The sequence below is a fragment of the Styela clava genome, chromosome 3 (assembly GCF_964204865.1).
Source record: "Styela clava chromosome 3, kaStyClav1.hap1.2, whole genome shotgun sequence".
Lineage (NCBI taxonomy): Eukaryota > Metazoa > Chordata > Ascidiacea > Stolidobranchia > Styelidae > Styela > Styela clava.
In genome coordinates, this window is record NC_135252.1 from 14,547,269 (window position 1) to 14,560,500 (window position 13,232).

The 13,232-nt window shown below is 34.6% G+C and overlaps 1 protein-coding gene across 1 annotated transcript; it reads right to left on the reverse strand.

Annotated features, from left to right (window-relative positions):
- Positions 1 to 9,608: 9,608 nt before the first annotated feature.
- Positions 9,609 to 12,765, reverse strand: LOC120330150 (uncharacterized). Its single transcript, XM_078110848.1, has 7 exons — positions 12,607 to 12,765; positions 11,914 to 11,998; positions 11,525 to 11,655; positions 11,026 to 11,209; positions 10,571 to 10,698; positions 10,389 to 10,487; positions 9,609 to 10,178 (listed from the first exon to the last, which is right to left on the reverse strand). The coding sequence occupies exons 2-7, from the start codon at positions 11,987 to 11,989 to the stop codon at positions 10,065 to 10,067; spliced, it is 732 nt and encodes a 243-aa protein (XP_077966974.1). The 5' UTR covers positions 11,990 to 11,998; positions 12,607 to 12,765; the 3' UTR covers positions 9,609 to 10,064.
- Between the last annotated feature and the right edge of the window lie 467 nt (positions 12,766 to 13,232).

A 13,232-nucleotide genomic window follows, 5' to 3' on the forward strand; every position in this document is an offset into this window, starting at 1 on the left:
TCATTGTTGAAGACGTCTTCACACAAAACTTCGAAGTGAAAAACGAATCACATAGAACCCACAGGAATCTTTGAAATAACTAAAATTAATTGCCTTCCAACGACAACGGCAATCTTTGACCACTGAAAATTTTAAAAGAAAATGATCGGGTAGTTAAAAAGAAAAGCCACGTTTTCACAACAATAAGAAGAATTCTAAGAACAAGAGAGCTACGCCCAAATATATGGACACGTCTGTTCGCAGTACTATTACCGTACCGTCGATCAGCGTAAGGAAAAAATCGTAGCAAAGTACCGTAAGGACTCCGTTAGAACCATCGACGTTCGATGGCACGTGATCAAAAAGAAGAGGGGTGTCGGCTATGCGTCCGCAGAACGTTCGGTGACGTCATAGCGAACAAAAACAAATCTCACAGAGCTAGCAGAAATATTTGAAATAAATAAAAGTAATAGCCTTCTGGAGAAAAATTTCATCTTTAACCAGTAAAAATAAATAAAGAGAAAAGCGGTTTTTTAGATTTTCCACTAGATGTCCAAAAAGTGTCAAAGAACAACAACAAGACCAACATAATATTGAAACGATCGTTATGTCCACTACGTGTCCAACAACAACATAATAACAAATCGAGATATGTTACATCCTATAAAAAAGTCTGCCAAAATCCTGGACTAAGCGATGGCAAACAAAACAATATAGACGAACAAAATTATTTTCATAATTTTCACCAACATATACATTAAGATTATTCAAACTTGAAATTACAATATTCGGAATACAACATCTGATCTGTTTGAATGTCGATTATAACAATGTGAACCGTATTCATAATTGGACACGTAGTGGACATAACGATCGTTTCAATATTATGTTGTTGTTGTTCTTGTTCTTTGACACGTTTTTAAAAAGTCGCTTTTCTCTTCGAATACTGGACCAATTGCTTTGAAATTTTCAGTGGTCAAAGATTAATTTTTTCGCTAGAAGGCTATTACTTTTGTTTATTCTTAAATTTTATATGAATCCTATGAGATATGATATTTCATACAAAATTTCGCGGTATTTATTTTTACTCATGGGAACACTGTTTTACACTTATTTCAAGCGGTTTCGCGATCGATTGTCTTGCTCAGTACTACAGCTACTGTAGGTCGGTACTGGTAAGTTGCCGTAACGCAGTGAAATTGACTTATTCCTTCCGCGGTATTACTAATGCTGCAATGCAAGTTTTATAGCCTATCGTATGCGGAACGGAATATCAGACCTACAGGTTCGGTACTGGTAGCTCAGTACGTAAGTACGATACTGGTACTGGTGCCGGTACCGGTGTCTTACCACAATGAAATTACCGTAACTTATTCTTTCACGGTCCTACCAGTGCAGTAATGCAAGCGTTGTAGCACTTGTAGCCTACTATATTTGTTTATTTTGATGAGAGTCTACTGGAAACAACATAAAATTTGAAAGGGAAGAATTGTTCTGTGATCAATTATCTGTCCTAAAGTGTAAACAACATAAAATTTGCAAGGGAACAACTGTTCTGTGATCAATTACCGTATATGGCCTACAGTGTACAGGTAAGATGCTGGCTGACTGCTAACCGGTACTGGTAGCTCAGTACGTAAGTACGATACTGGTACTGGTGCCGGTACCGGTGTCTTACCACAATGAAATTACCGTAACTTATTCTTTCACGGTCCTACCAGTGCAGTAATGCAAGCGTTGTAGCACTTGTAGCCTACTATATTTGTTTATTTTGATGAGAGTCTACTGGAAACAACATAAAATTTGAAAGGGAAGAATTGTTCTGTGATCAATTATCTGTCCTAAAGTGTAAACAACATAAAATTTGCAAGGGAACAACTGTTCTGTGATCAATTACCGTATATGGCCTACAGTGTACAGGTAAGATGCTGCCTGACTGCTAACTCAGTACCGCACCTACGTTAGGTACCGGTACCGCCGTGAATTCAGCTCTCATCTCTTTGTTGGACACGTAATGAACATAACGATCGTTTCAATATTATGTTGTTGTTCTTGTTCTTTGACACGTTTTTAAAAAGTCGCTTTTCTCTTCGAATACTGGACCAATTGCTTTGAAATTTTCAGTGGTGAAAGATAAAAATTTTCTCCAGAAGGCTATTACTTTTTTTTCGCTATGACGTCATCAAAATTATGTGACTCTACGTGTCCATATATTTGAGCATAGCTCTCTTGTTTATTATTATTGTGATATCAAAATAAATTATACAGTTAGGACTAATTAAAAAAATTAAAGTTTTTTCCATAATACTTTTGCTGCACTGCATAGATAGTTGCAGATATTCGTTGCAGCAAAGAACAAACACGGTTGCCAGTCACAATATCAATTATTTTTTAAGGTTGATCATGATTGTATCCGTAGCAAGATATTCGTCGATAATATTTGCGCCTTTATTCTTGTGAGGGAAAGGTATGTCAGGTACAGGGCTGTCCAAAAATTTGCATAGATTTTCCCATCCCTGACGATAATTGTAAACCAGAAGTTTTTCAGCAGATGCATTCTGTAAACGACAAATAAGTTTGACGAGAATAAAAGAAGGACAGCATACTAAACACGACAATCATTTTTTACTGAGACAAATACTCAGTTAAAAAATTGTTGCGCAAGGGAAATTGTTTGAACGGAATCAACATGGCAGAAGTTGATGTTATATTATCATCGAATTATAAATATATATTTCTGTGAAATATTGCAAACTAGCCTCGTTTGTTCAATCCATGCTTTAGATCAGGGGTGTCAAACTCGTGGGTTTTCGAGGGCCGCATCGCATTGTGGGGATTGTGCAAAGGGCCGCAAATAGTTTTTGATATATTTTGACAATGTATATTTGAAGCCTATTGATACTTGAATTTTTAGATGGGTATAATTTGTGACATATATTGTGATGCAATTAAACAGCCGAATGAAGTTTTGGTATCTTCTCAAATTTCAAATGCCATTTACATATTGATTTTTGCATTTCAATATTATTGCAATTCACTGTATTTATTACACAAAATCATAAATTTTCATGTACAACTATCCAAAACATTTTTGAACAAAGTTTTGATAAGAAAAGAATAATACATACACTAAAAAATACTTAATCTAAATATATAAACCCAAATTTACAAAAATACTACAGAATAAACTGATTTTTTTTATTACATATGTCCTGACGTTTGGCATCTCTTTTGTGCCACCAGCTTACCAATATCAGGCTGAAATGATTTTTACAGTACCACCTCTAATTAAAGAAGTCACATGATCATTCATCGGTTATTCTGGATCGTTGAGAATGTTTGATTAATTTCAGTAATACAAAAATATTACGTTTATCATTGCATGTATAGATCAGTAAACAAACAAATGGCTGATTTTTCGGACTAGACATGAGCCACATTCACGACATTTCCTACCAGTACGTGGCAAAAGTGGACCGCTTGAGTTTTCAGTAACTAGGTAGCCTTATAATCATGATAATATACAAACACATAAAAAAAAATTGTTTAAAGTTGATCTTTAAAATTGTCATACTGATTGCTGATCTTATTCTGATAATGTGAATAATCGATTTCACTTTAAAAGGTTTGAAAAATGTATTACCTTTGGATAAAAAAAAATTCGCAAAATTTTACAGATATTGTTAAGCGTTCGAGGGCCGCATTGGAAGTGCTCTGGGGCCGCATGTTTGAAACCCCTGCTTTAGATTGTTGTGGCGATCTCACATGCTCAAACTAATTTGGTGAAAGTTTAGCAGAGAATACAAAATTGCCAGAGTTGTGTTATCGTCGACTTGCGTTTTCAGGTGGTCAAATGGAAAAGCAAGTGACTTATCTTTCTGAGACCCGGCTGAGATCTAATTAGGAATTAGGAGTAAATTCTGTCCTATAAAATGTAAACATAACTTCCACTCTGTCAGTCTCTGTGTCAACTACCAAGTTTTGTTTGCCTTTGTATGGTCCATTACCGAGGCGCTGTATTTTTTAAAGTTTTGTTGTCAACTCAGATCGAACCTATGTTAAAAAGATGTGACCGACTTATTTTCAGCCCCCCAGTTGTTGAGCATGCCACTGGGTTCAGCATGACAATTTTTCTTGTCTTGGAGTGCGACTGCCTCTCTGGTAACCATATGAAGGAGGAAACACTTTTAATGAACTGTCGTATGTGTAGCAATAGAAGACAAATAGGCCGAATGCAACATTTATCAGATTCAAATTTTAACACAGCTTAGATGAAAACGGCTTTAGTTTGCCTACAGTATGTGTGAGTTGTGCTACACTTCAGTTTCACAAGTTGCTCATTAAAAGTCAGTTGTCTAAATAAACCTGAATGATGTAATATACGTAATACTTACCAACACAATAATTCAATAGAATATTAAACGACAAATGTCCAGAGGGTGTTAGGATTGATATTAGTTTCAAAGTCCAGCTTGATTCATTTGATCGCATCTACGTTACTAAACTCTTAAACCATAAATCTTCATCCCTGGTAGTCAAAATATTCGGCATATGGTAAAATTTAACAAAATACTCAACAAACTGTACATTTGGATGAATATACCGAAGGCAGATATAAGCAGAAGATGTTCATTTCTTTATGTATATTTCATACCTAATATTTCATCAAATGAATCGCAAGACTAGTCTGATAATATCCATGTCATATGCCATCACTCTCATTCGTTCTAGATGCATTTGGAACCAGTATTGCTGTTAATATTTCTAACTGTATCTATCTATGAATTTTCCACCTTATAATTTGGCAAACCTTTCTTATCAAGGAAACGGTATTGCTAAAATTCTGTTGCGAATAAGATGTCAAATTACCTTTGCGTTCGGAAAAGCTTTATGTAGTTCTTCCCAGAAAAAACTTGGCAGTACGTCAGACACTGCGTCCACATTTTCGTACATTCTACTAAAATCTTCAGTGGTGTAGCCCACATTAATTAAATATTTTTTTTTCAATCTTTGCTAAAAATAGTGGTTTCCATGTAATCATGAATATTGAATCCCAGTATTTTTAAAGGTACAGTCATAGTCTTGGTTCCAGTTTTTGAAAATCCGTCTGATATCACTTTCATATTGCTGCTTCGTGTTTTTATTGTTTCATGATTGCTAAGCCAATACACATAAAGTCGACGAACCAGCAAATGCTAAGTTAAACATTAACCTATTTAGGTCAATTTTAGGTCCAGAAAACTACGAAACGACATTCATTTCAATAATGAATAAAAAGGATTGTATGATTTGCTTTCCAGAATTTATTTTTCAATATCTGGGATGTAAGCGTTCAGATTATGCACATATGTAGTATGTGATTAAAAATTTCCACGAAATTTTAAAGCCTTTTGACAATAAGAAAATTGTTGAATGAATAAAGCTCTGTGGTCATGAAGCGTTATCTATATTCACAAATATTTTTTTAAATCGATTCCAATGGTGTAGCCGACCAATATCGGTCGCATCGCTCTAAAATAAATATGGAAATAATGAATGTGACAAAGAATATGTCAAAGCCATTAAGAACTGGAAATCTTGCTCAAAATTGAAATAGATTGTGCTACTATGATAAGCTGGTACGCATCCCACTCATCAAAAATCCTATCGCCCACACCGGTCTCCTATCCATCTTTTTAAAGCCACCTTGGATAAACGACCCTCAGAAGAATTTGTAGCATCTTTTTGCACGACTTTCATTCGATGAAAACCTTCCAGGATTTTTTTTTCACGTCATCAATCTTGAAGTCAGGTAGATTTTTTAATTTATTTCCATAAATAGTAAACACGATCAATCAGTGGGTTGTGTCGGATATGAAACGCTCAACAGAATCAGTGCAACTCACGAAGTCGCCTCTGGCCTTATGCTATCCTTCTAATGGAAGCGCTAGTGAGACGAATATTCTCTGTAGTCGCATAAACAAAACAAGCTTCTCGATGAATCTGACATTTAGAGAATGCTCAATCGCCCCTCTAAATTTTCGTCTGCTGATTTATCTCTCTAGCCCACTTTGAGAATCACTCGTTTAGAATCGAAAGTCAAAACGAAGTGGTATATAAAATTTAATCTTTCACAGTACCGGTACGGTACTACAAATGATCATAATTTAAAGTAAATTTTGATAACGGAGCCACCATTAAATTGCTCGAATATTTCCTACATCGCGAACATCTTCACTGCCTGTAGTCTATTACATAGAGTCTATATATAAAACGAAGACTACCTCAACTGACTATCTCCTGGATTGCGTGGGTCTTCGATACAACCTGCTGTGGTCAAAATTGCTCGCTAATAACAGTTTACAAAGAATACTAAATAATAATAATTTCCCGATATTCTAAAATCTAAATCACAATTAGATAGAACCTTGGGTGTTGCTACTTGATCATCAGGTTTGGTTTCCCGCGGCTTCCCTTCCCCAGTAAAGTTATGTTTTTGTAATATTCGCCTATTTACTTATCGATCTCGATCGGTAGGTATGTTGATAGGTATTTGAGACCTCCTGGAGTATGCGCACCAAGATGGCGCACAGCCTGAACTCACGTTGTGTACCAGATTAGGGTTCAGATTGTGCGACATCTTGGTGCACATATTTCAGGAGTACCGGTATTTGTCTGCTAGACACTTTCGTATGTTATATCTCACGAAATGATTAAAAACCTCGTGGTATTCTTTTACTTCTGATCCAAATTTTGTATGCACATTCATCATATCTCGGACCAGAAGCTCATTGGTTTTGGATGAAATATGTCGTATAATCAGCGAGTTATTAATTAATTAGTGATGGGACACCCGATGTCGCTATTGAGTCATAGCAAAAGAATCAATACCGCAGTTTCTGTTTTGGGGGATCGCCCAACTTTCGTCGCTGCGAACGATCGATAAGTCAGCGGTATCCGATCCCTATCTAGTTTTGTATTTGTATCGTTTATCACTTTGCTGACTGAAAATAATAAATATTAGTATGGTTCGTGTAGCCCTCCCGACTCTGATTGACCACCTGAACACAACGAACGCGAAATCGCCACAAGGTGCGCAATTTTTAATTTAGATGACGTCTCACACACAAAAACGAATTTCATATAAAAAACAGAAAATTTTCGAAATAAATAAAAGCAATAGTTTTCTAGTGATAACAACAATCTTCAATCACCGTAAATTCCAAAGCAATTGGTTTCGTATTTAATATAAAAAGCGATTTTTTACTCACAACAATAACAACAATTTACCAAAAGATCCATAGGTCCACTTTGTGTCAAAAAATAACAATTATACTCTTTCCTGAGTTACACGATTCAATCTGATTAAACTCGGCCCAATTTTACAGCCCGTTACAATCTTAACACCCCATCACAATGAGCAATGAAATTTAATTTTGCGCAACACGTTTAGGGTGTTGTCTGTTCCTAGAGATTTCATGCCACTATCAGGTCGTTGCTGTTGTCCATAAGAAACCACGAATCAGAGAGCATTGTTGTTTTTGAGGTGTGTTGTGGTCGTTAGCGTATGAATCAGAAGTGGCTACATGAAATAGTACATCACAAGATACCTATCTATCACCATCCTCACGCAAGAGCTTTTGTGACAAACAAAAAAGACTGCGTTGCATGCATTATGAACCAGGCTAGTGATTTTGAACCGATGTTCCGTGAAAGATCATCAGGTGCTCCGCGTCAGATTGTTGTCTCCAAATTTGTTTTGCATTCTGGCGTATTTTATGATGACAAAAAAATCCAAAACCACTTAGCACGCATTTAGTTTGAGGATTCTATTGCGGGTAATAAACATTTTTCTAGGAACGGACTCAAATTAGTCAACGGTGAAGTACAAAGAGAATTTTTAACGCGCAAAAGAGTTATTTTATTTACGGTATGTCTTAACTTTAAAGGCACTAATAAAAACTGACGAATGGCACATAAAACCGAGTCAAAAAGTCTGAGCGACTGCCTGAATTTCAGTTTTAACCTACTGCTGTTTGGTCACCAATACGTAATAAACAAATCGATGCTCGGGTAAAAATAACGCCCTTCAACAATAACAAAAACAAAATTTCGTTTTGAGTTATAACGACACCAGAAGAAGATAGCTATTTCAAGGCGGTTTATCGGCGTTCTTCATAATGCATACCGCACGTTAAATATCACTGATGAAAAACCTACAACCGTTGAAGAAGAACTACCTATTTGCCTCCCCTGAGCCCCAACTAAAATAGAGGCTTCGTGCTCATCTAAACAAGCTCATATTAATATTGTATTGCTATTAACGGCTACGAACAGCCCGTTTTAAGTAATCGTCATTGATATTTCAACGGATTTTCATTCTCTGTAGTCTTGCTTTCAGTTTGTTACGTCTCTTTACTATTCGAGTCATAAGCTTGGTCTTGTTGTTATTTCATTCCTACGCTAAAATTGATCGTGATTATTAGTTATTCGAATAGTTTCCACAAAATCGAAAACTTGCGATTGGCGTTCAAAAATTCATGATGTAAAAAAGCGTCCCGAGGTTCGAAAAAGTTTGAAAATCACAACACTAGGCGACAGACGGTTGCAAACAACGCGTTACAAACATGCAACATTTTGGAACCTCACAACGAAAAAAATCAACATTTCAATATGTTTTTTAATACAAACACAACATAAATGGGCACTCAATCGAGCCGAATACTTTTGAAATATACTTTCTAAGATCAATCATTACGTAGTGTTGATCTGAAGGTTATTTTTCATATACAGTCTAATAATTCTGACGCCGTGTTGTAGTCCGTTTGAAGAATAATCTTACAATATACATTCACACATTTTACAAATGGGGCTAAACAAAGAGATCTTCTAATTTAAATATTTTTTGATTTTCGGAAATATTTTATTCCCTACGATTAATAGATTTTATGGACGCCAGTGGGTTGATCCAATGAGTGGAACTGTGAAATATCAGAAATTCAAGTAAATCAAACAACAAGCGAGAACAAAAAGGCATAGAATATCCTTGATATGATTCGAATAGAAAATAACAGAATACAGTTGTTAAGTAAATTTGTCATTAACAATTTAATTTAATATATATATATATATATATATATATATATATATATATAACCAATCACGCATTGGACTATCAAATACATTAACAGAATACAATAAGTATATGTAAAACTTCAATAGTGCTTACTTTTGCGTTCGTGCATTTGACGTGTATTTCGCTTTGTCCCCTGTAGTAATATTAATGTCTTTTTATTGTATGTCATCGTATAATATATATATAATTCGTGAGTAATTACGCTGCTTTTTGACTTGAATTACCGATATTCGCCACTTCTGCTTAAAGATCGAAGTAATCGGGATAATGAATTAATCAATGAAAATTCAAAATGGTTTTCACATTCTGAATATATAAGTTTCTTTACTGTAATACGACTGTGGCCTACTTTTGTGTACAAAACTCTCAATCTGTGCATTTCAAACCCTTTTCTAGAACTGCCCGTCGTTTACTCTTCTCACAACTAAAACATTTTAACTGGTGCTCTTTATTCGTGTATAAAAGTCGAAATCTTGCTTATTGCAAACAGATAACGATAAAACACCGGCACAAATACTTTATAGTCAATTTATTACCATATTTTCTTGGCAGTGAAAACCAAAACAGAGAATGAGAGTCTTTTCGATTATAATTGAATGTATTGTAATTACCATATCTGATAAGTTTTACGATTTAAGTATTACGAATTATGATAAACTAGGTTTGAAACATGAAGCACGATTCAAAAAATTTACAAACAAATAGAATTAAAGAATACATTGGCCTAAGTATGGCTGTAATGATTTAACTACAGGGAATACCTCAACCTTTTTATCGGATAGAAATAATAACTGGAAGGAAAAATATAAATATTTAAAATCTAATTTGATTCATTTTGTTCAATTTCAGATGAGCCTGTTTACTGATGATTATTTTATTACAAAAACTACATTTATTAAAAGATTGATAATGTGATTATTTCCATTGTCCAAACGATCTTATATATTACGAATAATGCTTTAAAAACTGCTTAGGCCTCATCTGGGCTTTCTTCGGATTCTTCTTCTTGGGTGACTGAAACAGTGATATCTCCCGCAGCAAACCAGGAGTCTGGTTCGGTAGAGTAATCAATACTGAAGTGGACCTAAAATGGAAAGAATAAAATTACATGAATAGACAGAATAATAGTATTTGAAAACCCTGACTTCGTTTCGATTTCTTTTAATTTTTGTTGTTTAATTGTTTTGTTAATTTACACAATATATTTGAAACTAAAGGGATGACAATTAGAAAAGATTTAGAATCTCGCACCCCCGTTCATAATTTTATTTAACACAATTTCGTAGAAGTATACCTCGGTATGATCATCATTGCCTTCTTCATTCTTGAATCCCGAAACTGTGTATGTCGTACCGTCTCCGTCAACAACTAGTTCGCTGTCTCCACCAGTAATCTGAAATTTGTTTGAATAGTGTGGTAAGTTACAGAAAAAAAATGATACTGAAAAAATAAAAAGATATTGTTATAATATCTTACGTTAAATCTGGCAACTGCTACTGGAAGAGTGATGGTAAGTACGTCTCCCTCGTGGTATCCGCTTCTTTTGAAAACATTGGAGCTGGCTTCCTTTACAAGGTCGTTTTGTGGGAAGGAGTAGACAGATACTGAGAAAAAATTACAGTTTTTAGTATGTTAATTACAAGAAATTAAACTTTTAAAATGTTAGTTACAAGATATTTTTGGTTATCACACCCACTAGGAAAATAGTTTAAAGAATTTGTTGTACTGCATGTATACGTGTGAGTTCATCATGTAACAGTATTTACAGTTATTATTTGAAGTAAATCGACACGAAGCAACAATCAACACTCAATTACGGCGATGAAATTTAAATACGAAATATAGCGTTACAACAGTTGTTGTTATGTGGACTAGTCCATGCAGTAATTCAATTTACAACGCAGAGCAATATTTGTTTGGTTTAAACTTACAGTCTTGTACATCGGATTGGTCACATGTAAAAACGATATCGGTAATATTGAAAATTTCGTCCCGGTTGAAAATAATGAGGACAGTTATAGTTTCATTGATGGCTTCCCAATCAGCTGGGGCGGCAATTTTGTAAGTGCCTTCAATGGGGCTGCTGTCTCCTGGGACAATATGGCCGTTCGTTACCTAAAACAGAATGATTTAAAAAATATTTTTGGAAATAGAACCGGTTTTTGACGAACGAAATATTTTTTCATGTCAAATTTTTTCTGCCGTGTACCATCTCTCTCACTTTAATTTATAAATCTACCTTCAGGGCATGAAACAACGTGTCCCAGTAATCTGTCTGTATGTTGTCTATTAATATTTCGGGAAATAATGTTGGATGCATCTACACAATTTTAGCCATTTTCCTCTCATCTTATATATATATAAATATATATTTAATCACCTTGCAGCCAAACTTTGTCATATTGGTTTAAATATAAACATTACACTTACATGGAAAAGATTGACTGGACCTGGAAGATCAGCCGTGCAGCTACCATCTCCAACATCGGAAACAGCAAATTCGACGAGTGCACCAGCGTTTGAGTCTTCATTTTGTGGCCAGTCAGTTTTAACACTAATACCTGTAATAATAAATTAAGATAATGCAACTTCATTCAGTTAAATAAATAATATTCTGTTATGATACATTATTAAGTTGATAACAATTTTCTAGATTTTAGAATGAAGTATAAATATATTGTCCTGTCGGCGCAGGTAGATTAAATCATATTGTCTTGCTCATTGTTTGTGTTTATATTGTTTTTATGTATGCTTATGTGCATAATTGCACAAACTTGGAGTTTCAAACTAAACTGTGTATATGATATAATTCGATCTACCTGAATCTGCATCCTCCACATCTTGTCCGAAAACACCTCCCAATAGAGCAATGATGGCAATTATAGCAATCTTCATGTTGTCTACCTATGACGATATGGTAAACGATATGGTTTGAAAAAAATGAGTTTGGTGAAGTTACAATAATAAAGTTATTCATGAAAATATATTGTAAAAGTTTTCCCAGTATCCTTCAAATCTCAACTTTTGATTTCAATTTGTACTCATCTTCGTGACTATGTGTACGTATGGTGATGGATATTTTTACAATGAGCATACCCTCAAATCTTGCTATTTCTGAATTGTCGTTTTTTACCGCATATCAATTTCTAATTATGTTTCAATTAAGGTATTATCCCCAATAATCTGAAGCAAAAGTTAAACTCAAACCGAAACCTGAACTTGAACCGGAATATATCAGTTTCACCTGCGGACATAAGTTGACGCGATAAAATGTAGAAATAATGCAAAGATGAATAACATAGTATATTATACAAAAAAAATCACGCCGTTTTTAAGTTTTTTTATTCAAAATAGTCCATACTTGACTATATTTGATAAAAATATATTTTGACGTAAAGCACTTAGTATAGATTTCATGTATCCTATAAACACAAGAAAATATGTGTCCAGCTTTCTGGATTCTATATCAAATATATCGCCGAATTAAACGACTAGTTACTCCAACTACCAACCTTTTCTATTTTGCAAGTCTCAAAATAAGAAATATCCAAATGCTTAGGATCCGAGCTGTATGTTGCAACAATCGGCGATTTCCTAACTTACGTTTCGAACGAGTCAGACTGGTGAAGAAATGAGCGGATGCAGTCGTATTTATACGAAACTCGAGCTCAGTTTTTCTTTTTTCTAAAAAAAACATGAAATTTGACTTTTTTCTTTAAACAGAGCTGACGTAGCTATCTATCTCGCACGAAACGTTATGCGTGTAGACTAAACGGCTGCCTATTCAGTAATCATATGGAAGGGGGAAAATATTCAGTGAACTGTCGTGTATGTAGCAAAAGAAGACAAATAGGCTGAAATGTTGCAATTATGGCATTGATTGTGGGAAGTAGATTAGACAAATAGTAGCCTACATACATATTGAAAGTTTGTTCAAATCGTCCGACACAATTGTTATAAGCGCGATATACTTTCATACTACTTACACATACCGTGAGAGCAGTAATGTCGTAGACTTCTGAATCTTTTACCTTTCAATTGGCACGTTACGATTTCATAGTGTTTTGATAATTTGCATATATAGTTTAACCCATATTAATATGAATGAAACATTTATCAGATTCAAATTTGAACACAG

Coding starts and splice junctions, on each gene's coding strand:
- LOC120330150 (XM_078110848.1), bottom strand. CDS start 11,989: ATGAAGATTGCTATAATTGCCATCATTGCTCTATTGGGAGGTGTTTTC. Junction 11,656..11,913: donor TGTGGAGGATGCAGATTCAG/GTAGATCGAATT, acceptor TTATTATTACAG/GTATTAGTGTTAAAACTGAC. Junction 10,179..10,388: donor GCAATGATGATCATACCGAG/GTATACTTCTAC, acceptor TTTCCATTTTAG/GTCCACTTCAGTATTGATTA.